The 25,036-nt window shown below is 39.6% G+C and overlaps 3 protein-coding genes across 10 annotated transcripts in view; 2 read left to right on the top strand and 1 right to left on the bottom strand.

Moving 5' to 3' along the window:
* The window catches only part of SLC12A6 (solute carrier family 12 member 6), an 88,588-nt gene extending 71,290 nt beyond the window's left edge, over positions 1-17,298 (top strand). For all 4 annotated transcript variants that reach the window (XM_060294525.1, XM_060294526.1, XM_030844222.2 and 1 more), the window contains 13 exons: positions 1,972-2,146; positions 2,447-2,565; positions 3,782-3,880; positions 6,273-6,392; positions 7,400-7,504; positions 7,912-8,080; positions 9,399-9,594; positions 10,173-10,342; positions 11,253-11,384; positions 11,966-12,073; positions 12,274-12,458; positions 12,862-12,995; positions 14,235-17,298. In XM_060294525.1, the coding sequence (XP_060150508.1) occupies positions 1,972-2,146; positions 2,447-2,565; positions 3,782-3,880; positions 6,273-6,392; positions 7,400-7,504; positions 7,912-8,080; positions 9,399-9,594; positions 10,173-10,342; positions 11,253-11,384; positions 11,966-12,073; positions 12,274-12,458; positions 12,862-12,995; positions 14,235-14,326 (1,804 nt within the window). In that variant the 3' untranslated portion in view covers positions 14,327-17,298. The remainder of the gene's footprint in view (positions 1-1,971; positions 2,147-2,446; positions 2,566-3,781; positions 3,881-6,272; positions 6,393-7,399; positions 7,505-7,911; positions 8,081-9,398; positions 9,595-10,172; positions 10,343-11,252; positions 11,385-11,965; positions 12,074-12,273; positions 12,459-12,861; positions 12,996-14,234) is intronic.
* EMC4 (ER membrane protein complex subunit 4) lies at positions 16,949-22,068 on the bottom strand. Of its 2 annotated transcripts, XM_030844232.3 has the most exons (5): positions 21,878-22,068; positions 21,428-21,542; positions 18,280-18,433; positions 17,798-17,958; positions 16,950-17,542 (listed from the first exon to the last, which is right to left on the bottom strand). In XM_030844232.3, the coding sequence occupies exons 1-5, from the start codon at positions 21,961-21,963 to the stop codon at positions 17,507-17,509; spliced, it is 552 nt and encodes a 183-aa protein (XP_030700092.1). In that variant the 5' UTR covers positions 21,964-22,068; the 3' UTR covers positions 16,950-17,506. The 2 variants fall into 2 exon arrangements, with proteins under 2 accessions (XP_030700093.1, XP_030700092.1); XM_030844233.2 differs by lacking the exon at positions 17,798-17,958 and having other exon boundaries at positions 16,949-17,542.
* A 47-nt stretch (positions 22,069-22,115) lies between these two features.
* The window catches only part of KATNBL1 (katanin regulatory subunit B1 like 1), a 63,150-nt gene continuing 60,229 nt past the window's right edge, over positions 22,116-25,036 (top strand). For 2 of the 4 annotated variants that reach the window (XM_060294523.1, XM_060294521.1), the window contains exons 1-2: positions 22,116-22,247; positions 22,994-23,074. The gene's annotated coding sequence lies outside the window, so the exon portion shown is untranslated. The remainder of the gene's footprint in view (positions 22,248-22,993; positions 23,075-25,036) is intronic. The other 2 variants (XM_060294522.1, XM_060294524.1) reach the window with 2 other exon arrangements.

Here is a 25,036-nt window from a genome sequence, read left to right as displayed (position 1 = left end):
CTGCCAAAGCCCCTTAATGCTCATTACTTCGGTCTTGCCCTCTCTACCTCTTTCTGATCTCATCTCCCACCGTTCCCTCAAAAACTCCCTAAGCTCCAGCCATAACACAGAGTAAATATTGTTGTTTCAACTCTCCATCCAGCCACATATTTGTGGGTTCAATGTTATTTGCTTAGAATGGGTTACTCCCACCTGGCAGACTTATATTCATCCTCTAAGACTAGACTAAGTGTCCTTTATCCTGTGAAGCTTTCCCAGACTCACACAACAGATAACCGCTCCTCCCTTTGTTCAGCCACTCTACTGAACATATTGTATTATTGCACTTAAAATACTGTATTGCAGCTACTTGATTTCATATTTCTGTCCCCTATACTAGATTGAATTCTTTGAGGACAAGAACTCTAATAGATGCTATATAAATATTGTTAACAAAAATAAATAAGTAACACAGTTTATTATTTCTATATGATTGTGATTGAAAATGGGTTTATAGAGCTTTGGTAAATTATAATATAAAAATTATAGAAAGTGTAAATTAGAATACCACTTCAGAAAACTGTTGGACATTATCTCCTAAAGTTGAACATATGCATACCTGATGAACCAGCAATTCCACTACTAGGTATATCCAACACAAATGCATACATGTGTGCATTAAGAAGTGTGCACAAGGGTTCTTTCAGTGGAATTGTTCTTACGAGGCAAAATCTGGAAATAGTCCAAATGTCCATCCGCAGTAGAATGAATAAATTATGTATTCATGTGATGGAAAACAATACAGCAGTGAAAATTAATGAACCACAGCTATGTACCAAAAGAAAAAAAGAAAAATTTCACAATGTTGAATCAAAGAAACCAAACACAAAACATATATACTGTTTCATTTATATAAAGTTTAAAAACAGGTAAAACTATATAGCATTAAAAATTAGGAGAGTGGGGAGGGAGAAAGAGCTGGTGAGTGGGCATAAGAGAGGATTTTGGGTGCTGGCAGTGTGTTCTGTTTCTTGACTGGATGTTTTACGTGGATGTTTGCTTTGTGAAAATTTATTGAAATATGCATTTAGTTTTTGCACATTTCTTTTGTGTGTGTGATACATTGTAAAAAATCATTAAAACCATAAATAATTAAACAATGAGACGCCATGTTTTACCCATCAAGTTAGCAGTGACTTAAAATTTTAATACTCAGAGCTGGTGTGAAATAGGTATGTGCCGTAAGACATGAACCTTCATCTACTTCCAGTGGGAATAAATCCAGTATACCCTTTCTGGAAAGCACTTTGGTAGTGCTTTGAAATATTTAATGATGTTGAGCCCTTTTGTTGCAGTTATTCCCTCTTAGGAATCTACCATAAGGAAAAAAAATTTGAAATGTGAATGTGGATATGTGCATAAAGATGTCAATCACAGAATTTTCTGTAGTAGAAAATCAACACTAGAGGAATGGATAATGTAAATTATGATAATGTAAAGAAACGTGTAAAAATGTTTATTCATGAGTTTTTCATGACATAGGAAATTACTTATAAGTTTAAAAAGAATACAGAAGGATAGGTGCAGTGTGGTCTCATCCATGTTTTTAAAAACATAGCAAACACTAAAATATGCAAGGTATGCAAAATGTTAGCAGTTACGTTATGATTATGGATTTCCTTCCTGATTTTTTTGTATTTTTCTATACTTTTACAGTTTTTCTGCAGAGTAGATATTTTGATAATTTGAGGGGGAAAGCTTTAATTAAAGCTTAGATTATTTTCTGGCCCTACAGGTTATTTTCTTTCTTAATATAGGCTACTAGTGCCTTTTGATCAGATCTACCTACGTTTATATTTATTATTATTCATGTCTATCTCAATTTTGATTCTCTAAAAATTATAAATAGAAAAAATTGGGGGAATGTCAGTCTAGTTGTTTCGTCTAAACTTATTTCCAGGCCAAATTTCCTCACTCTGATTTCTCTCCCAGGTTTGGGGATGCTGTGAAAGGTAATCTCGTGGTGGGTACCTTATCTTGGCCATCCCCGTGGGTGATTGTTATTGGCTCCTTCTTCTCCACGTGTGGGGCTGGACTTCAGAGTCTCACAGGTGCACCGAGGCTGCTACAGGCTATAGCCAAGGATAACATCATACCCTTTCTGAGGGTGAGTGACCCTGTCCTATGCCCTCTTCCTGTTTTCCCAGGTTTTACAAGAAACAGTGTGATCTTCATAAGGCCTAGGAATTACTGGATCATATAATATGAAGACGTGGGTTTTTAGCACAAGACCCTCTAAATCTCTAGTATGAGTTTACATGTGAGTGGGGTAAAGGCATTTAAAAGCTACCACAGTTGTAATACTATTATTTTTCAGAGCTGTGAAACTATAGCATAGAGGAATCAGGGAGCATTGACTCAAACCCTCCCCACACTCCTGTGTCTGATATTTCCCTTCTATGTACAGGTGTTTGGTCACAGCAAAGCCAATGGGGAACCTACCTGGGCTTTACTTCTAACTGCTGTCATTGCAGAGCTGGGAATCCTTATTGCCTCCCTGGATCTTGTGGCCCCAATTCTTTCCATGTAAGAGCCAGTTATTCTTTTCACTTACTCTTGCTTATGTGATGTATAATACATGTTGATTTCCATCAGGCATGTGAGAGTAGTGATAACAGAGAGAACCAAGTATAGGTGTAACTTCACCTAAATAATAAATATTCCTGAGACTTTTCATGTAAGGCTAACTTCATAAGTTGTCATGGTTTCTTTCTACCTGCATAACTTCAAAAGTTCTTTGCCTTCATTTCTGATTCGTTATCAACTGATTGTAGCTTTTACTACTAGTCATTCAACTTATTGACTTATTGATGACTTACTACCTCCCTGGCACTGGGCAGTATGCTGAGAATAAGCATAAGGTGGCTGAGACACAACCTCAGAGAATTGGTGGTAGATAGATAAAGAAACCAGTGATCCCTGTCTAGTGTGATGAGTACTGTGGTCAAGGTGAATACTGAGCACTATATGAGCTCCAAAGACTGAGACTCAGGAAAGGTTTTCTGGAAGAAGTGACACTTGTATCTTGAAGGATTGCTAATCAGTGAAGGGGTCAAAGAGATCCCAGGCAGGGAACGTGTGTGAAGGAACCGAGAGATGAAATAGTGCAGCACATCTGGAGAAGCGAAGGTTTGGCTTTGATCGAGTGGGAGGTTGCGGGTTGGAGAGGTGCAGAGCGGGGAAATAGGTAGAGCCAGATCACAAAGGACCTGGAACTTCTACCTGAAAGTAGTGGGTAATCCTTTGAGAACAAAATTATCATGTTTCTGTTTCATAATGATCAATTCAGTATAAAAGAGAGGTTAGAAGGAGGCCAAAATTGAGCTGGGAGTGCCAGCTGGAAGCTTATTTCACTAATCCAACAAAGAAGAAATGAGAGCCTCAACTCTGCTCATAGAAGTAGAGGTGGAAAGGAGGGGGGAAAAGTTTAGAGATTTGTAAATAGGTAGAATCCATAGGACTTGATAAGTGAATTTGGAACAAGGTTGAGTAGTGAAGAGGAAACTGGGATTGTCCCAAGAAGAACTGGGTAAAGAGTGGTTGTGTCTTTCACTGAGAGAGAACTGCGGAGGTTGAGCAGGTTTGCGTGGAGGTTAAGTTCCTCTACACCCTAGTCTTAATTAAACGCTAGTGGCCTAGAACAAAGGCTTAAATATAGCGAATCTCTCTAGTTATCTAAAGTAACCTTTGAAGAATTATTTTACAGTAATAATCATTCCTCTTACTTATTTTATTCTGCCAGGTTTTTTCTCATGTGTTACCTCTTCGTGAACTTGGCATGTGCCTTGCAAACATTACTTCGAACACCCAATTGGAGACCCCGGTTCCGCTACTACCACTGGTAAGTCACCTTTTTTTTCTTCTTCTTCCCCACATTTGGAGAGAACCCATCATTGAACTAGAAAACTAGGAGATTCTGAGTTCTCGATACAATTTTTTCTTGGTCACCCATTTCCTACTGTCTGTTGCAACTTCCAGTGCTCACATGAACTTCCACCATCCTACTGTGGTTTTTTTTTAATATATGGTTTTATAATAACTTATAATATCCACTTGAGAATAAAGATCAAAACTGTGAAATAAATACTTCCAGGCTGCTGTGTTCTTCAGGTTAAAACAACCTACCCTTTGCATATCTGATTGCCTGTTTCCCTCTTAGCTAAGCACTGGGCTTCATTTCTTTCCATTTATCCTCGTATTCGCATCAGTTTTCATCAGTTTTGATTCTCAGACTCCCTTCCTTAATGTGATTTCATTTAGTAGTTAAGAGCATGAGGGGACTTCCCTGGTGGTCCAGTGGTTAAGACTCCACACTCCCGATGCAGGGGGCCCGGGTTCGATCCCTGGTCGGGGAACTAAGATCCCACACACCTCAACTATTGAGCCTGTGTGCTCTAGAGCCCATGTGCCGCAACTACAGATGCCTGCGTGCCGCAACGAAGACACAGCCCAGCCAAAATTAATTAATTGATTTTTTTTTTTTTTTTTTTTTTTTTTGCAGTACGTGGGCCTCTCACTGTTGTGGCCTCTCCCATTGCAGAGCATAGGCTCAGCGAGCCCGCTCCGCGGCATGTGGGATCTTCCCTGACCGGGGCATGAACCCATGTCCTCTGCATCGGCAGGCAGACTCTCAACCACTGCGCCACCAGGGAAGCCCTAATTAATTGATTAATTTTTAAAAAAAAAAATTTAAAAAAAAGGAGTATGAGCTATGGAGTCAGATGACCTGAGTTCAAGTGTCAGCTCTACTATTTCCTAGTTTGTAACTTTCAACAAAGCACATAACCACATAAAATTTCATTTTATTCATTTGTAAAATGGGACTAATAGTATTATCTATCTCATAGGGTTGTTTTGAGATAATGTAAAGTGCTGAGCACAGTGCCCGTACACTGTGCAGGTACACAGTAAAGCTCTCAATGAAATGTTGCTACAGCTGCTGCTGTTGTGTTCACGTCTCCTCAGTCCTAAAGGAGCCACCACGTTTTTAGCTACCATCCCATTTCTTTCAATTTCTTTTCTGTCACAGCTAGAGGTTCTTTAATATGCCCTGTATGTACCTGTTGCTACATTCCTCTTTGCTGACTTTTTCCTTGATCCCTTTCTAGTTTCACTTACCAGTGGTGGGTAGTGATGTAACCTTTATCTGGCACAAATTTAGATCTTCAACTGATCTTAACACCTCTAATCCTCTTTCTAGCTTTAACTTTAGTTAAAAGTTCATTATGGGGCTTCCCTGGTGGCGCAGTGGTTGAGAGTCCGCCTGCCGATGCAGGGGGCACGAGTTCGTGCCCCGGTCCGGGAAGATCCCACATGCCACGGAGCGGCGGGGCCCGTGAGCCATGGCCGCTGAGCCTGCGCGTCTGGAGCCTGTGCTCCGCAACGGGAGAGGCCACAACAGTGAGAGGCCCGCGTACTGCAAAAAAAAAAAAGTTCATTCTGAACTTTTTTTGTGTTACTATTTTGCTTTTGTAACTTTTTCTCTTTCTCTTTACACTCTATATTTTCATTCATTAGATCCTAATTTTCTCCAGATTAACAACTGTTCTATTTGTTCTTTGAAATTTGTCATACAACTAAGTTCATTCTGTACAGAAAACAACTTCAGTAAGCATAGTTGTCTACCTATTTGATCAAAACAAGAATTTCATTATTTTCTTCCAAGTTCCTTATGTAAAGTAAAGAAACTAATGGGAGATTTTTCCCAGTGGGTTCTGCAGTTGTGTTAATAAATGTTCATGAAGTTTTTAGTCGTATTCACGTGAAATACTTTTTTAAAAAAGATCAAAGAGTTATTAATAATTTTGACTACACGTCCCATCTTTGCTTTCCCATGTAGGTATTAATTGTCCTCATAACTACAGATGACTTTCATAGCATCCCTATTCATTTATATGTTCTTCCAGCAATGGGAAACATCAGCACTAAGGGTGGTTCAGGACTCAGTGCAGATCTATTGATTGTTGCCAGTCCATGATAAGACAACTATAAAAACGGAGAAAAAGCATTTAGAAACTTTATAGCAATTTGACATTGTCACAACATCCAAGCATATAACAGTTTTTCTAGTAATTCATTTTTTATTGCATTTTACAGAAGTTCTATCTGCAACATATTGGAAATTTTAAAAATAATAATTTCTCATCAGTTTAAGAAGCATCTTTGGCACAGACTTCTTTTGCAGCTGCTTAGAAACACATTTAAAAAAGTTCTTTTTGTTTTTAATTTTCTAGGGCCCTCTCTTTCATGGGAATGAGTATCTGTCTGGCTCTGATGTTTATTTCTTCCTGGTATTATGCCATCGTAGCTATGGTAATAGCTGGTATGATCTACAAGTACATCGAGTACCAAGGGTAAGTCTGGACATACAACCTTGATTGCTGCTAAAACTATCGAAACTGGCTAGTTTGGTTAGAGCCAGCCTGGTGAAAATTGCATTAGGGATCCAGGAAACTTCATTCATGTGTACCCAAATTTTGTACCCCTAATTCTCTTAGTCACCTTACAGACATAAGCCATTGATCATAAAGGGAACCTGTTGAGAAAGTATGAATGGATCAGGGAAAAGATAACTAAAAGGATGTACTGAAATAGTAATGATAGTATTAAAGTATACTTTGCCGTACAGCAGAAACTAATACAACATTGTAAATCAACTATACTCCAATAGAAATAAAAAAGAAAATAAAATAACCAACAAGGACCTACTGTATAGCACAGGGAACTCTGCTCAATACTCGTATATGTATAACTGAATCACTTTGCTGTACACCTGAAACTAACCCAACATTGTTATCAACTATACTCCAGTACAAAATTAAAATTAAAAAACAAAGTATAACACAAATATAAATATTCTTGCTTATCTCTTCAGGCAAGGAATTGTGTCTGAAATGGAAAATAAATTAGTCCTGAATTACTTTGTAACAACTAAGACTTCACTAACAACGTCCCAAAATTAGGAATAAATAACACTCTGATCTAGAAGATTACATTGAGTTTTGCTTTCTCTGCAATTATTTTTGAAATAATTTAAACTTGGGATCTGTAGTAATTTCCTAATCCAAATTGCTATTTTACATTATTGCTTTTGAATAGTTACATCGCAGGACAAGGTAAGTGACCCTTCCAGCCTTTATTCTGAACGGCTGTGTAGTGCAGTGTGTTGGTAAAGGGTACTGTTGATCTGCTTACTGTGGGTTCATTATGTTAATAGAGATCATCATATAAATAATTAATATGAGCTTTAATATTCTACCTTGTGTGTATGTTACTTTTAGATAAAGAAAAAGTAAACTGTTTTTTGAGATTGTACTTATGGTTTAAATCTGTCTCTGCTCTTTTCTCCTCTCTCTCCCAGAGCTGAGAAAGAATGGGGTGATGGTATCCGCGGGCTGTCCCTCAGTGCAGCCCGATTTGCTTTGCTTCGGCTGGAAGAAGGACCTCCACACACTAAAAACTGGAGGTAAAAAAACCAACAGAGCTTAGTGGTGTTTGGCACAGAGTTACCACACAGAAAGGTGTGCTTCATTGATTACAGGATAAGGAAATCATGGGGCTCAAGGAATTCATGAAATGGACATGCTTTGACTGATTCTAAATTCTTGATCCTCTGTTCCCTTTTAATCATGTGCTATATGATCTAGACTTCTACCATTTTCATTCTTCCTTCAAGACTGATCAATTTGAGGTAATACTGGGAAAATTCAGAATAACTATGCAGCCGCACCCTATCATTTTCTCTAATCTCTTCCTTCTGTCAAAGTACGTGTTTTATACAGATCTCCTGAATTAAAGGGTAGACTTGTCATTCTGTCCCCAGACCCAGAGTGTTTTCTCATCCCACCCGCTTCCCCGCCAACCTCTTTACAGGCCTCAGTTGCTTGTACTGCTGAAACTAGATGAAGACCTACATGTCAAGCATCCTCGCCTCCTCACCTTTGCTTCACAGCTTAAGGCAGGAAAGGGTCTCACTATTGTGGGCTCTGTCATCGTGGGGAACTTCCTGGAGAACTACGGTGAAGCTTTAGCTGCTGAACAGGTAAGAGTCAAGGCTTATTGACCTCGTGGAATTTAGCTTATGGTTTTGTGCTGTTGAGTCATAGACCTCGGATTTCTAAATTAATCCCTTTCCTGAGTGATCTAGGAGGTGTCCTTCATAGTGCTGACTTGAATGGTCATATTCTCCCAAATACTACAATGAACCAGAAGATAATAATTTATTCTTCCCATTTAAAAAGCATTTCTAAACTATAAGATTATCAAGGCTAAGCACTATTTCCAAATAGACTCCAGACATTGACTCAGCCCTGAGAGAAGTCATGTAACTAAATCATCCCTTGAACTATGGTGATGGTTCCTCTCAATCTTGTGACAACAAGGAGCGAAGAGCACATTTTCTTCCTCTTTGCTAATCTACATGGTGCTATGACCAAGATTCCTTTGCTACTTCTGATTAGCTTATGGGAGATTAAAGTTCTTCCTGAAGAAGAAAGTAGATTTCACTCTATTATAAATGATAGAAATCACCCTGGAGAAATTTCAGTTACATTTCAAAAATTTTACTGGATTTCATTTTGGAATGCTTTGAAACCCTAGAACTAGAAATGCTGAAGAAACATTAGTCCAGAGTGATCACAAAAATAAATAAAAAGCACAGTATGGAAATCAAGAGACCCTGATTATCCTAGCTACACCGCTGACTTAATCTGTGCCTTTGGGAAAATCATATCCATTTTCCACACCATTATTCTCTCTACCTTTCTACCAAGAGAGTGAAGTAAGACTAAATGAAATATTATCTCCAGACTGGCTTGAATAAATAAAAGAATAGTAAAACAAATACAAGTTTCGCAAGTAATCACCATTAAAATATCAAAAGGGATGTGGAAGTAGCAAAAACAAAAATAGAAAACATACCTGAGATAATTCTAAATTGAAAACTGAATCGTCATATTGAATTTCTAGTAATATGAGTCAGGGCAAGACTGGGACTAAGGAAGGAAGGAGATTATGTTCACACTCACCCTGGGCAATTAAGAAGGAATATTGAATATTCACTTTGTGACGATCCCTATTCTCAATTTGTTTGGTATGTTAGAAAGAAAAGCAGAAGAGAGGAAAAGGTAGAGGAACTATCAGTACAGGTAGACAACTACCTACATATGTAGTAAGCACTTAGCAAGTGAAAAAGGCAAAGGATAATAAAATTTCATTGGGATAAATTAAACTTTTTGAATTGTTCTGTAGATCTTATGCAGAGTTTGGAAGGGGGAGGGGAATATAATACGGAGAAAGAGTAAGAAGTTAAAAGACCCAGGATGAAGTAATTCAGTGTTGAGATTCTGTCTCTCTTTCAGACCATAAAGCATCTAATGGAGGCAGAGAAGGTGAAGGGATTCTCCCAGCTAGTGGTGGCCGCCAAGCTGAGAGAGGGCATTTCCCACCTCATCCAGTCATGTGGCCTTGGGGGCATGAAGCACAACACAGTGGTGATGGGGTGGCCAAATGGCTGGCGCCAGAGTGAAGATGCTCGAGCTTGGAAGACTTTTATTGGTACAAAACATTTCTCATACTATCCTGAGGGCTCAAATAGAGGATATACCCTAACCCCACCCCCCAGCCTCCTAAAGTAGAGACGATGTCCTTGCTGAAGCATAGTCTCATAAGGGCACCTAAATAACTACTACTAGTAATAACCTGATTCTCTTCACCCCCTCCAGCCTTACCTAATGTTCATCAGTTGTTTATCTTGCCAAGTCTTACATTAGGAATTACCTCTGAAATTGCCATATTTCCATGTGTGATCTCCCACATTGACATTCTCACAGGAATTGGAAGAATTGTTCTTCAGCATCAAAATCTCCCCAATTCATGTATCCCCCACTTAGAAATGTAGTAATCAGAATACACCTAGTAATGTAAATCATAGTTCTCAGTCTAATTCTGTTAGCTATTCAAATTTTTCTTAATGATTTTCGTTACTTGATTTGGTATAGCCTACTGTGTAAATAGGACACCTTGCTCAAAGAACTGTCAATGGCCATTATCCTTTCTTTGCTGACATGGTAGGAAGCAAGGTAAGCCTAAGGATTCATCTCTGCTTATCCTGATTCTCTCTGTTTTCTCCCTAGGCACAGTTCGAGTGACAACTGCTGCCCATCTGGCCCTGCTGGTGGCTAAAAACATCTCCTTCTTTCCCAGCAATGTGGAGCAGTTTTCTGAGGGCAACATTGATGTGTGGTGGATCGTGCATGATGGGGGGATGCTCATGCTCTTACCGTTCCTACTGAAACAGCACAAGGTATTCTGACACCTTTTTAAAAAAGTCTTTCTCTCTTAACTTCTGTCCTGGTTCACTAGACAGAGAGTCTTCCTTTCATTCTATAGTGTTGGGGCTTAGAAAACTTGGGGATTATTCTTGGCTTTCCGTGATTCCAGATTCAACGTTATAAGAAATAGTTTTCTTTGTAGTTGATACCTATTTCCAAGGGAAATTCAGCAAATTAATAGAACTCCATATGAGCCCTTGGAAAAAAACATCAATAAGTGAATTAAAAAAAAAAAAAAAGACTGGGGCTTCCCTGGTGGCGCAGTGGTTGAGAGTCCGCCTGCCGATGCAGGGGCACGGGTTCGTGCCCCGGTCCGGGAAGATCCCACATGCCGCGGAGCGGCTGGGCCCGTGAGCCATGGCCGCTGAGCCTGCGCGTCCAGAGCCTGTGCTCCACAACGGGAGAGGCCACAACAGTGAGAGGTCCGCGTACTACAAAAAAAAAAAAGAAAAAGACGAAAATACTGGAAACCTAAGAGGGTGTGTGTGTATCTTATACATATTTATGTTCATCCTTTGGTAAGACTGAAATTTAAAATAGTAAATATTATAGTCTGCACAGTGTCATCAGTATGCTATCTGAGTAAAGCACCCTCTTAATGTATCATGTGCCATCTTTTCTGTTTTGCCAGTTTTTTTCTTGTCATGAAATAAGAACTCCTTTAAACTATATTTTATGTGTTCCTTGGTCAAGCTTTTGCCCTAACAATAATATAGCAAGTAAGTAAAATAAATAAATAATAATATGGCAAGTAAGAATCTAGGAACATATACCCTGAAACTGTACAAGATTGTTCTGGGCAAAAGTGCCATTTATTTTAAGAAATAACTCTTTTTTGCCTTCTTGCATTTAATTTTCCACGTACATGTGGTACTCTCTCAGGTGTGGCGAAAATGCAGCATACGGATCTTCACAGTAGCCCAACTAGAAGACAACAGTATTCAGATGAAGAAGGACCTGGCCACCTTCCTGTATCACCTTCGCATTGAGGCAGAGGTGGAAGTGGTGGAGATGGTGAGAAGCTGAGTTCGAGATAAGAGAGACTACCCTGTCATTCTAGAACCTCTTCTGGTTTGGGAATTTCTTCAGCTGCAAATGTGGATTAATTCCTTAGTTCCAACAAAACTCTCATATGTTGATCTAGATAAGTACAATGCATATGTGATGTGTATTTAGTGGTAGTTTTTAATTTTTGCTTTCCTGTTTGTTTGTTCCATAGCCCTTCTATTTCTGCTGGATTCTTATCTGCTTAATACAGTTTTATTAAGTTTCAGTTCATATATTCGTGCTAAAATCACACATAGCTTTTTTTAAAAAATAACTTGTAAGTATTAAAAAAATAAGACTGGGGTTTTTGTTTTGTGTTTCAAGGAAACACGTATGTCATGGTTAGATTGTGGAAAAGACTCAGGGCTCTGGATTTGATCTACAATCCACAATATTATTATATTTACATAGTTCAATGACTCAACAAAAACTAAAACCTAGGTTGATATTGTGATACTTTCTCTGGTGTAATTTAGTAAGTGGAAATGAAAATATATGGTTCTTTCTCTTTTGTGCTTATTGCCTGCTCGGTGTGATATCTACGGCAGCATGACAGTGACATATCAGCTTATACTTACGAGCGCACCCTGATGATGGAGCAAAGGTCCCAGATGCTCCGGCACATGCGACTATCCAAAACAGAGCGCGACAGAGAGGTGAGATTTTGCTGCACTGACCTAATCCTGGCCCTGTGAAGTCTATCACTGAAAGGGATGATAGTATTGTTCTCAGCATGACAGATTCTTTCCTGATTGCTTTATTGGTTATTCCACTATAACCACATTTCAAAATAATTAAAGATGAAGCATGAGAGAAAATTGGGTATAGAGTCATAGCTATGTTGGGCATTCCTCAGGCACAGCTGGTAAAAGATCGGAATTCAATGCTACGATTGACCAGCATTGGCTCTGATGAGGATGAAGAGACAGAGACCTATCAGGAGAAGGTGCACATGACCTGGACGAAAGACAAGTACATGGCATCCCGGGGGCAAAAGGCCAAGTCAATGGAAGGATTCCAGGACCTACTTAACATGCGTCCGTAAGTTTTCCTACTCACAAGCTTATCACTTAACATAGTATCCTAGTTAGTGCCACAGATGTGGCACTGCCTGAATACACAGGACAGAATCTAGTCTTCATTTCACCCCGAATCCAGCCATCTTTCTATTGTTTGCCTATGCCTATCAGCTACCAGTTAACACTGTACACAAGCTAACCATCTTTCTTCCTGTCCATACTGTATTCCTGGTATAAAACAAGCAAATGTGGAATGAGAAAGCTGTGATATCAATATTATAAGGCAATCAATCATTTGTTCATTACATCAATCATAGTTAAAGCAAAAAATCTCTAAAATCTCAAGTTTTTTAAAGTTGACGATATGCCTAGTTTTCTCTTTGCCTTAACCCACCTGTTTCTTCCCCACCACGCTCCCCTTCCAGGGACCAGTCCAATGTGAGGCGGATGCATACAGCAGTGAAGCTCAATGAGGTTATAGTTAACAAGTCCCATGAAGCAAAGCTCGTTTTGTTGAATATGCCAGGGCCACCCCGAAACCCTGAGGGTGATGAAAACTGTATCCTTTCTGAGAGCAAAACTTCCAGTAGGGAAAATCTTAGCCTGTGTTTGTTCTTTTTAAAAATTATTTATTTATTTACTTACTTATTTATTTTATTTTTATTTTTATTTTTTTTGGCTGTACGCCGGCCTCTCACTGTTGTGGCCTCTCCCGTTGCGGAGCACAGGCTCCGGACGTGCAGGCTCAGAGGCCATGGCTCACGGGCCCAGCTGCTCCGCGGCATGTGGGATCCTCCCAGACCGGAGCACGAACCCGTGTCCCCTGCATCGGCAGGCGGACTCTCAAGCACTGCACCACCAGGGAAGCCCTTAGCCTGTGTTTTAGATGGGACACTAAGTAACTGTAAAACTCATTGTCTATGACTTCCTTTCTTGAGGAGGGAAGACTGTTAAAAGTCTCAGGCAAGGATCCTTACTTAGTGATACTACTCTCCTTCAGGGGAGGTGGGTATAAGATGTTCTCTCTGAACCCTAAAGAGACTTTTTAGGTGGCATATTTGCAACATGACTTTCAACATTCAGTGTATAGAACCCTTTCTGACAGTCCTAGAGATGGAACACCCACAGCCCTTCTCCTTTCCAGGCTCTTCCCAGTTTGCAAAGCCTCTCTCTTTTGCATGGAGTTAGGGGAGAGGCAGTTGAAGTGGAAGTTCCCTCTGAGGGGGAAAGATAAGGTTCTTCTTCATACCCTAATTCCAGGATTGTTTTTATGGGACCCCTTCAGCACTGCAATGGCACAGACTGGTCCATTCCCACCAGTACCATTAAGGAAAAGAGGTTAAAAGAAAACAACGCGTAAATCAACTATATTTGAAGAAAAAAAGAAAAAGAAACTGGCAGAAAAAATCTAACTTGAGCAGGTTCACTTGGAAATTACTGGGATTCTCTCCTGGAATCTTACAGGCTGCCCTGTTGTGGCTTTTTCTTCTTTCTGCCTTATTTGCTATATAGTAGTAACACATTACTTCTGGGTTTCCCCCATTTTAAAATAACATTTAGAAAAAAAATCTAACAAATGGGAGAGAGTCTTGTATTATTTATGCAAAGAGGCTAGATCCCCAGATTACTTCAGAGTTCGATTGAATCCAGAGTTCAGACTTCTCCAGTTCTGAATATATAATAATTAAAACAAGCATGTTGATTTTGCAGCTTTGTAGTCAGATAAACTCAGATTATCATGATGCCAGGTTTTAAATTGTGCTCTTCTGCCTATTTGTCTCCTTGACAAATTCTGAAGACATGGAGTTCCTAGAAGTGCTCACTGAAGGACTAGAGCGAGTCCTTCTTGTCCGAGGTGGTGGCAGTGAAGTGATCACCATTTATTCATAATCTACCCCGAATGACTCTGCTGGGCCTCACCTTTCCAAAAAGGCTTCCAACCTCCGTGGAAGTGCCAGCTCTTTACTACCACTCCCATCAACTAGAGACCTGTGTTCTGTGTACATCACGCTGAACTCTTAATGAGCTGAGCCTCAAGTACTTGTGCAGAAAAGTACAAACAGATCTGCTCTTTGCTACCATATGACCTGCTATCCTTAAAGAAGCAGATATTCCCTCAACCTCAGAACAATGCTCAAGTCCTACAAGCCATGCCTGTACCAGATAAAGGCAAGTTAGAATTAACAAGCTAAACCAATAAAATGAATTGGCAAAAGGGATGCTAGAAATTCAACTGAAGACAAAAGTACACGTCTAACATTAAAGATGAGTCTCAGAAGTCATGATTCAATGATGACACCATGGGGGTAACAGCCAGAGAGACACAGCCTCATCATACTAAAGAATTCATGGCCAAGTACACAGGGAGCTAACATCTTTGTGGAGACATCCGTGGCAAGCCAAGATGACAATTTTCGTCAGTGTATCCACTGCTCTCCAGGACTCTAATTTTATATTAGGGTACTAATATATAAAAACGGAAACATGAAACTGCAGCCCCTACTTCCTCCAAAATAAAATTCCCCCAAAATATGTTTAAGTACACATACTGTGTTGTATATTTCAGCTGTTTCTCAAACCCATCCTGTGGTTAGGATTATAATACAGGCACTGTTACCACGGAAACTGTTTTTTAAAAGGTTGAGTAAAAATTATTTCTTTCAGGTTCTTTGCAAATGGACAAACTAAGCGAACTCCAAAAGGTAGCTATCAAGATTTACATAAATGCAGTCTGTGGTTACCTATGAGACATGGGCAAAATATATAAGCTGTTATCTGAGAAATGCAGATGATGATGCATACTAACCAATAGGTTCTCCTTTCCTTCTCCCTTTTATGCCCTCTGGGTTATAGGCACAGATCAAAAATCATAAGAACAAACACACTAGGAAGACTGGCTAAAATCCTTTGCTAAAACCTTTGGATTATCCTTCAAAGGGAGAATCCAGCAGTGGAATTCGAAGTTTATAGCCATACTCCTTCCATAGTGCCAAAGTTACTGAGCTGCTGCTACTCTTCTTACCTACTTCACTGAAGTGGCATGCAATTGGCATTGGCCTGTTTCAAGAAACTTATTTCGTTAGGAAACCTGTGGACTCATTCCCAAAGCCAGCCATAATGAAGACTTGAGGGCATGCAGCTCAGCACTAAGTATGAGCATTTTTTTTTCCCTTTCAATTTTATTCATTTTGACTGCAGAAACTTGGATCTGAACTAAGAGATTATCCAAGGTAACAGTCTTCTATTTCAGTTTTGTTTTCAGAAAGCTCTAAATGTGTCAAGGAAATGCTTCTGCAAGCTTAGCTTTTTATTTGCTAACTTAATGATCACAAAACACCTGCTTTTCGAGCATAGGGAAACTGCCCTGTGTGACTGAGTGGTAATTTCATATATGTGAAATCTTCATTTATTGTACAGGATAGATAGGGTATTCCAAGAAACTATCTTGCCTGTATTCATGTCTGCTTTTGAATTTCATTTTATTAATGATAAATAGTACCACTCTTTCATTACCAGTAGGATATGGAGCAAGCTGACTTGCTCCATAGTCTGCAGACTATTCATCTGACCCTTATGGACAGAGGAGAAAAACCCTTCAATATGGCTTAAGAAACTGAGTCATTTTGGTTTATTCCCTTTGCTCTTCTCTCAGTGTCCCAGCCCAGTCAGGTAGCAAAGCAGACAAGATCTTTTAAGTCTTTTTTTTCTGCTGCTTCCTGCAGAGGGTAGAAGCATTGTTTACAACTTTCATTGCAACACTCCATTGCTAAGTTGAGTCCAGCAGTAGTGGAACAGGTACCCTAGGACCCAAGCTATTAAAGACCCATGCTCTAAAGGTCAGCTTGCCCAGGAACTCCTTTACATTTACACAAAACCTCTGGCCAAATGGACAGAAAGTAAGGTTAGTTTTAGAAGAGCTTTTTGTGGCTGGAGCTCTGTAAGAATCCTTTAAAGGGATAATGGAATTAGTGGCTACTAATATAGCCCCTACTTTAGGCCCTAAAACACAATCACTGTTACATGGGGAAGTGGTTATTAGGCCAGATTTAAACTCATCTCTTTCTAGAGCATTTCATGTCTATGTGTTGCTTATGTTGTCTGCAAACTGTCTTGTCTCTTTTAATCACTGCAAATAAAGCAATACCGAAAACTTGATGAGAGAATGCACCTTAGGGGAAGGGGCTTTGTGTTTCATGCAGGAAGACAAAGGAAAGACCTCCTCCTGCCTTTTGAAGAGATCCAGCTTTTAAGTCTTAGCTATGACTTTACCAGGGCAGGTTATGACAATATTCATTTTCCAACTGCTGGCCCTCTGCCTTTTATAGCTATCTTAAAAGCTTAAGTTTGAGTTGCAGCATCTGTCTGACAGGTGCCAAGTTCCTTTTGGCAGGGCAAAGACCACTACTTTGTATCTTCCGTTGCCTCAGATTCCTGTGGCCCCTGAGATCCCGCGAATCCTCATTCTCCCGAAACATGTTAAAAATCCATTTTTGTGGATATTAAAGTAGCAATTACACTGTAAGCATTTTATGTGTTTTGGTCTGGTTTATTTTTCTTTTCATCATGTATAATCTGAATTCAGCATTAGTTTCTCACATTTCTCTAGTATCTCCAACAGAATTTTTATGTCCCAGCTTGTGTTAAATAGAAGTGAAATATATCAAGGAGGATAGATTTAAGGGAAACTTGTGCAACTTTTTTTTAAAGCACTGTTCTCAACCATTTAATTTATTAAAAGGAGATGCTGCTGTAGCTCTTGATTTATCAGCAACCACTCTTTTGTTTACAGAGTTATGGTTTCATTTGTTGTTTTGCTCTCTACTGGAAACATAAATAAAGTTTTCTACCTTATTTTCAGTCAAGAGTTGTGGTATAGTTTTTTTGTGTTTGTAGTGATATGTACATTGTCTTTCTAGGATCTGTCTCTTCACCATGGAGAAAAGAGACCTTTTGGTCCTTTTCAGTGAGTGATAATGTTAAAGGTTGGTATGCTGAGGAGGAGCCACTGGGCATGAAGGCGGCTGTAAATGAGCTCCAGATACATAGGCACCACGTGCTTCTTTCTCAGGTTCACAAAAGCAGTCCTCCTCCACTGAACTCCATCCTCTGAAAAAAGAAAAAATGAATAAGTTAATGGTGAATGAGAAATAACTGAAATAACTTACTGAATCAAGTACTTAATACTTTAATCATAAGCTCTACTTTGCTTTATCTTTAAAATATAACAATTTCCAAACTCCTAATGGATCTTATTTCTTAAGAAATGAGCTCTAAGAGCAACTGTGATCCCCCACCATCAAATGGATCAACTATTTACTGTACATTACATCTGCCCCAAATTTAACTTTCCTTTTGCCTTACCTCAGGGGGCTCAATGAAGGCTAACCAATCTGATGCATGTGTAGGCAAGAGTCCCATTGACTGGCATTTATAAACAGCCAATGCCAAACCCATAAGGTTCCCAATGAGATACACCAAACCCTGAAGAAACTTCTGGCTTGAACTTTCTAGCATCTTGAAAGCTGTTGGGGTAACAGAAAGTGTCAAAAACCAAAAAAACTTTTTTTTTTTCCAATACGAATCAGGCCATATATTAATATATATAACACAGACAGTCCAGTCCCATAGTAAGAGTACAAACAGAACCATTAAAGGTGAACAAAAACCCACAAGCACCATTTCCTCCTCCATGCCACCACCACTGCCATCACCACCCTGCACACACTCCTACTGCAACTAGCCAAGAGCTAGCTGTGCCAAAGACTTCCCGTAATGGGTTCTGCCGAAGAATTTGCCTTTGATTCTTAAAGCTTAAGGAGGATTATTATTTCAAGAATACTTACTGGCTGAAATGGCCATAAGTGCTTGAATGGGTCGCCAAGCCATCATACACACCATCATAGTAGGGAAGATGGAGATAGTATTGCCTGCCATGTACATGATGAAGAGGTTCATGGGAATCTGTTTCAGGGGACCCAAGGCAATGTCCCAGCAGCGCTAAAACAAACACAGTTTTAACCTCTGATCACTATCCTCAGTCCTACGTTCTATCACTGGCGTTAAAGTCAAATGAACACAATTCCCGACTTCGTGCTTCTGAGTGAGCTGACTCCTCAATTCCACCACCTCTGCCCTTCTCCCACTTTGCCACAGGAAGCTTGCTCTTCTAAAGATAAGGCATCTTCACCATTTCTGTTTTTCCCCATGGGTTTCCCAAATACCATTTTTCCCCAAGACTTGTGGTAAAGAGGAGACTTCCCTATTTTTGTTCTTATACTTCTGCATCTATCACTGGCCCATCTACAACTGAAGAACTACATAAATCCACATAGTGGTAGATTAGCATACCTCAATAACTAATAGAACAAACAGAGAAATCCAGATATAAAAGATCTGAATGATATTATTAACCCAATTGACAAATAGAACACTGCACCCAACAGGTGCAGAAATCACATTCTTTTCAAACACACATAGGACATTTACAAAAACTGACAACTTACTGAGCCGTGGAGAAAGTGTCAATAACTCTCAAAGAACTCCAATCATACAAAGCATATTCTTTGATTATAATGCAATTAAGCTAGGAATCAATAACAAAAGGATAACTAGAAAATCCCCTATGTGTTAGAGTGAAAAAATGTGCTCTAAATAATCCACTAATCAAAGAAGAAATTTCAGTGGAAAACAAATAGTTAACTGATAACAAATACCATATATTAAAACTGGGACACAGAGCTTTGAGAAATTTACACCCTTAAATACATATTAGAAGACTAAATAAAAGTAACCATCTATTTCAAGAAGTAAGAAAAAGAATAAATTAAACCCAAGGAAATGGAAAGGAAGGAAATCAAAATGAGAGCAGAAATTAATGAAATTTTCTTAAAATCAACAAAGCCAAAGGTTTTTTCGAAAAGATTAAGAAAATACTGGTGAGCCTGATGAATAAAAAGCAAAATATTCAACAGCAAGAATGAAAAAAGGGACATCTCTATAGGTCTTCCACATATTAAAGTGATCAATATTATGAATTTGGGGGAAATGGCTAAATTCCTAGAAAAAATAACAACTTACCTAAATGGCATAAGAAGTTGGAAATTTAAATAGTCTTATAACTTTAAGAAACTCTATAATTAAGCCCAAATGGTATCCCTTGGCAAATTCTTAACATTTAAGGAAAAAATAAAGCCAATCTTATACAAACTCAGAGAAGAAAAAATGAATTCATTACTGTAATATGGGGCCTCATAAATACCAAAACCTGCCAATGACATTATGAGAAAAGTTTACAGACCAGTATCACTCATGAACCTAAATGCAAAAATCCTAGGGGCTTCCCTGGTGGCACAGTGGTTAAGAATCCGCCTGCCAATGCAGAAGACACGGGTTCGAGCCCTGGTCCGGGAAGATCCCACATGCCACAGAACAACTAAGCTCATGCGCCACAACTACTGAGCCTGTGCTCTAGAGCCCGTGAGCCACAACTACTGAGCCCACGTGCCGCAACTACTGAAGCCCGCATGCCTAGAGCCTGTGCTCCACAATGAGAGAAGCCACCATGATGAGATGCCTGCGTGCCATAATGAAGAGTAGCCCCCCCCGCTGCAACTAGAGAAAGCCCGTGCACAGCAACCAAGACCCAACACAGCCAAAAAAAAAAAATCCTAAACAAAATATTTAAAGTAAATCTATCTATATAAACAGAATAATATACCCCTGTCCATTTGGGTTTATTCACATAAAGGAATAAATGGCCATGTGTAAACAGTTCCCTTATCTGTCATTTACACAGATCACTTATGTGAGAGTTTATTTATAGAATTCTTGTTTTTTTTAAATTTTCTGGCCCTGCGGAGCAGCATGTGGGATCTTAGTTCCCTGACCAGGGATCAAACCTGTGCCCCCTGCTTTGGAAGCATGGAGTCTTTACCACTGAACCACCAGGGAAGTCCCTATCTGAGAGTTTAAATATCAAATCATCCATACAACAGAATTGCTCTAAAATACATATTTTATAATAATCTGCCTTTAAAATCACGCCATTTTAGTAATACCTATCATGTATTTATTATTCATATTATGCTTTGATGTACCAAGATGAAAAATAACAGGACACTTATCAAGAAAATCACTGACAACAGCTCTGTCATTTTCATGTTGTGAAAATCACTGCATTTCATGAATCAAAGTTCATTTAATATTGAACAATATTAAGGCTGAGAGGAAAGTGCCAGGCACTGTTCGAGGGACTTGGGAGACAAAATCTTGCTCTCATGGAGCTTACAAGAGTGAAAAGAGAGATAATAAAATAAGTAAACTATATATGAATGATATGGAGAAATATATATGAATGAAATGGAGAAATATAAAGTAAGAAAAGATAGGGAGTGCCATGAGGGTAGACTTCACTAAGAAGGTAACATGTGAGAGACTGAAAGGAGATGAGACAGCAAATCATAAAGGTATCTGGGGGAAAAGGAAAGAACAAGTACAAAAAGCCTGAAATAGAAGCTTGCCTGGCATATTTAAGGAGCAGCAAGGAGGCCGTTCTGACTATAGGAGTGAACAAAGGGGAAAATGGTAGAAGATGAAGTGGCTTAGACCAGGATGATAGATTACAGCAATAAGAATTAAGATTTTAAATCTATTTTGAAGGTAAAAGCAACGGACTGTTCTGACAGGTTGGTTGTGTGGTATAAGGGAACTCCAGTAGAAAAAGATGACTGGAACTGGAACGCATTGCTACCAGTAGCTAATTTTCAACCTACTTCCTTATATCTTATGTTCAAACGTCTTTTATTTTTACAATCATTGAGCACTTTTGGATCTGATATGTCAACTAATGTAACACTAATCTCAAGCGGTTTAGCTATCAAATATTCGGGATAAGGGCCATCTACAGTAAGACATTCATGTGCTGCGTGGGAGAGGGTGGGTGTGTAGGTCAGGACTGGCCCAAGGACTATAGTGACATCTATACCTCTGTACCTTCTCCACTAGGATCCGGTCTGTCTCTTGCACGCTGGTATCAGGCACTTGCTTGTCCAAGTAACCAACTGGGTACAGCGAGTCTCCCTGGCCACCGCCCCGGTCACTTCGGCTCCTAGAGACCAAAACCAAGAAACTAAGGTTGCAGCCTTCCACACTTCATATTCCACATTTCCCGTTCGAATCACAGGAATAAACATCCTCAGATGCATCTACCCACATTAGACCAGCTCTCTCGTGGGTTCGTCAGACCCTTGCCTGTAGGGAGGAATGAAATAAGCATCCTTTGGTCATAGAAACCTCTATGGCAAAGAAGCCGCTAGCTCCCCAGGAGTCGTTTCTGGGCCACCCATCCTTTTCAGGGAGTTGGGCCTGAGGGTTCAGGTCCTATTCCTCTGGGGTAGTGCTGGGGTGGGAACTCTGACGTCGAACTTTGCCCAGGCACCTCACCTGCTGCCTCCTCCAGGTCCGCTCAGCTCAATCGCCCACTTGAAGCGCCGGCCTCGGTTGGCCACCAGGCTCCCCTGGGCCGTCATGGCAACGGCCGCCTCCCAAAGCTGCAGAGCTCCCGACCAAACTTCAGCCAGGCCTCAAGCCCAACAGCGTCCGCGACTTCTGGGGCTCACTCTGCAAGTCCACATCCGGCGCGTAACTATAGACGTCACTTCCGTCCCGGAAATTGTCAGGCGGCTGACCGAAGGGTGTGGTCGGAGCTACAGAAGGTGGGAGGGAAAAAAAAGAATGTAAAGGTGCCTAAAGCGTCTTCCGCGCCTTCCCTCCTTTCTGAAGAAGGCCTGCAGGGTGTTCCCTCACCTCTGAGGTGCGTTTTATGGGACAAAGGGAAGTCCATACTGACTCTCCATTAGGGGTTGAAGCCCTGAAAAGCGTCTGGAGCTCTTACCCGTTCCCGGGAGCACAAGATTCAAATAATCTATTTAAATCCTGGCTTCACCACGGATTGTGTGACCTTGAGCGAGTTATTTAGTAGCTTCTGGGTGTTGAATGTCCACCGTGTACCAGGAACTTTATGTCTATTATTTCATTCAATTCTCACAGGAATCCTGCGACGTAGATAGTTCTGTCCCTGCTCCGCAGCAAACCTAGGAGGCAGTGTGGGCATGTTAAGGCTCTTGGGCTCAAGATTCAGACGGTCTCCGTTTGAATTCTGGCTTCGTTACTTAATTGCGTGATTTGGGGCAAGTTAGATTCTTTGTGTTTCAGACCTTTCCATATGTACCTGCTTTCGAGGCTTGTCCTGAGGTTGAATAGAGTGCTCGCCACAAGTGCATGACGTGTTTTTTAATGTCATTAATCTCCAACATTATTCGTGGTGATCGGGTTTTGTATTCAACTGTATATACCTATATCATAATTAAACCTATCATTGGGTTTTTAAGTTGTTTACTGTTTTTTTCCCTTTTATAACCGATGTTGCTGTCACTGTCATTCAAATCATATATTCCTTCCCTTATAAAGTACTCTCCTACTTGCTATAAAATTTTTTAAGCTATAACAAAGTTTCTTCGGTCGCAAGGGTACTCCAGGTCTTTTATTCCTTTGTTCTAGGAATCTTCATAGTGTTATTTGCTAAAAACGTGTTCCAGAGAACGTGAAGATGTTGAGACTGAACTGAGGAAAGGTTCCAAGGTCAGATAAGCTTGAGATATTGTATTCTGCACATACATCCCAGAGATTCTCGCTGCTACTGGTATAACATTAAAACCACAAGAAATAATTCAGTAAATAATCTCCTTTCATTTTGTTTCCCAATCTGCCTGAATAACAAGCTTCTTTTTTTTTTTTCTATCACATCTGTTAATGTCCAATGGAATCAATGTTCCATAGAACACAGAGGGCAACTTGCTATATATGTGCTAGAATTAAAGAGAAAGAAGAAGGCACTCTTTAAAGATCTGACTGATATTTTTAAAAGTTTGTTAGAATATCATTAGAAATAATAGATCCTTTATGGAAATGGAGTTTCAGATTGGAATTAAACTTTTTTTAAGGTTTAAAAATCTATAAAAATGTGTTTTTTTAACATCTTTATTGGGGTATAATTGCTTTACAATGGTGTGTTAGTTTCTGCTTTATAACAAAGTGAATCAGTTACACATATACATATGTTCCCATATCTCTTCCCTCTTGCATCTCCCTCCCTCCCTCCCTATCCCACCCCTCTAGGTGGTCACAAAGCACTGAGCTGATCTCCCTGTGCTATGCGGCTGCTTCCCACTAGCTATCTACCTTACATTTGGTAGTGTATATATGTCCATGCCTCTCTCTCGCTTTGTCACAGCTTACCCTTCCCCCTCCCCATATCCTCAAGACCATTCTCCAGTAGGTCTGTGTCTTTATTCCTGTCTTACCCCTAGGTTCTTCATGACATTTTTTTTTCTTAAATTCCATATATATGTGTTAGCATACGGTATTTGTCTTTCTCTTTCTGACTTACTTCACTCTGTATGACAGACTCTAGGTCCATCCACCTCATTACAAATAGCTCAATGTCGTTTCTTTTTATGGCTGAGTAATATTCCATTGTATATATGTGCCACATCTTCTTTATCCATTCATCCGATGATGGGCACTTAGGTTGTTTCCATCTCCAGGCTATTGTAAATAGAGCTGCAATGAACATTTTGGTACATGACTCTTTTTGAATTATGGTTTTCTCAGGGTATATGCCCAGTAGTGGGATTGCTGGGTCATATGGTGGTTCTATTTGTAGTTTTTTAAGGAACCTCCATACTGTTCTCCATAGTGGCTGAACCAATTCACATTCTCACCAGCAGTGCAAGAGTATTCCCTTTTCTCCACACCCTCTCCAGCATTTATTGTTTCTAGATTGTTTGATGATGGCCATTCTGACTGGTGTGAGATGATATCTCATTATAGTTTTGATTTGCATTTCTCTTGGAATTAAACTTTTGAGGATCCAAGTTTTTGCACAAAAATGTGTTTTGTAAGAAAAGTAAAGGGAAACATATAGTTTAATCCTGACTCCAAATGAACTCCTAAGAGAGGTAGGAACTCTCTTGGCCTACATTTCTTCATCTATAAAATAAGGGACTTGTACCAGATAACTTCTTAGGGTACCTTCTAGTTCTAAAATGTATTTTTTTGGAATACATATTTTGCATATTATTCTTTCATATATGGTATATTCATAGAAAGAAGACAAATCATAAACACATTAAGGAATAATGGGATTTCACATCATTTTTTAAAATTGTGCTTTCCCATACTTTTAGTATTCTCTGCATTATGCGGGTACCACTTTTGGATTTAGAGAAATATAAATGTTATTAATTATAATATGACAGGATTCTAAACCTAGAAGTGGAATGGTTCTGTCCTGGATTCAAAGGAGACTCATCTTGGGAGCCCTTAAAAAATACTGATGCCTTGGCCACACCCACAGAGATTCTAATTCATTTGCCTAGGGTGGAGCAAGTTCATCAGTATTTTTGTATGGCTCTCCAGGTGATTCTCCTTTGCAGCAAGGACTGACCTGGAGTGTTTGGTTGCTCTAAAATGACAAGGTTTGAATTTACACAAAGTAATTTAAGCAATCATTAGTTTTTAAGAGCCTCCTTTTATGCCTCC

This window comes from Globicephala melas, chromosome 2 (assembly GCF_963455315.2).
Source record: "Globicephala melas chromosome 2, mGloMel1.2, whole genome shotgun sequence".
Classification (NCBI taxonomy): Eukaryota; Metazoa; Chordata; class Mammalia; order Artiodactyla; family Delphinidae; genus Globicephala; species Globicephala melas.
This window is presented reverse-complemented; position numbering and strand designations above follow the sequence as displayed.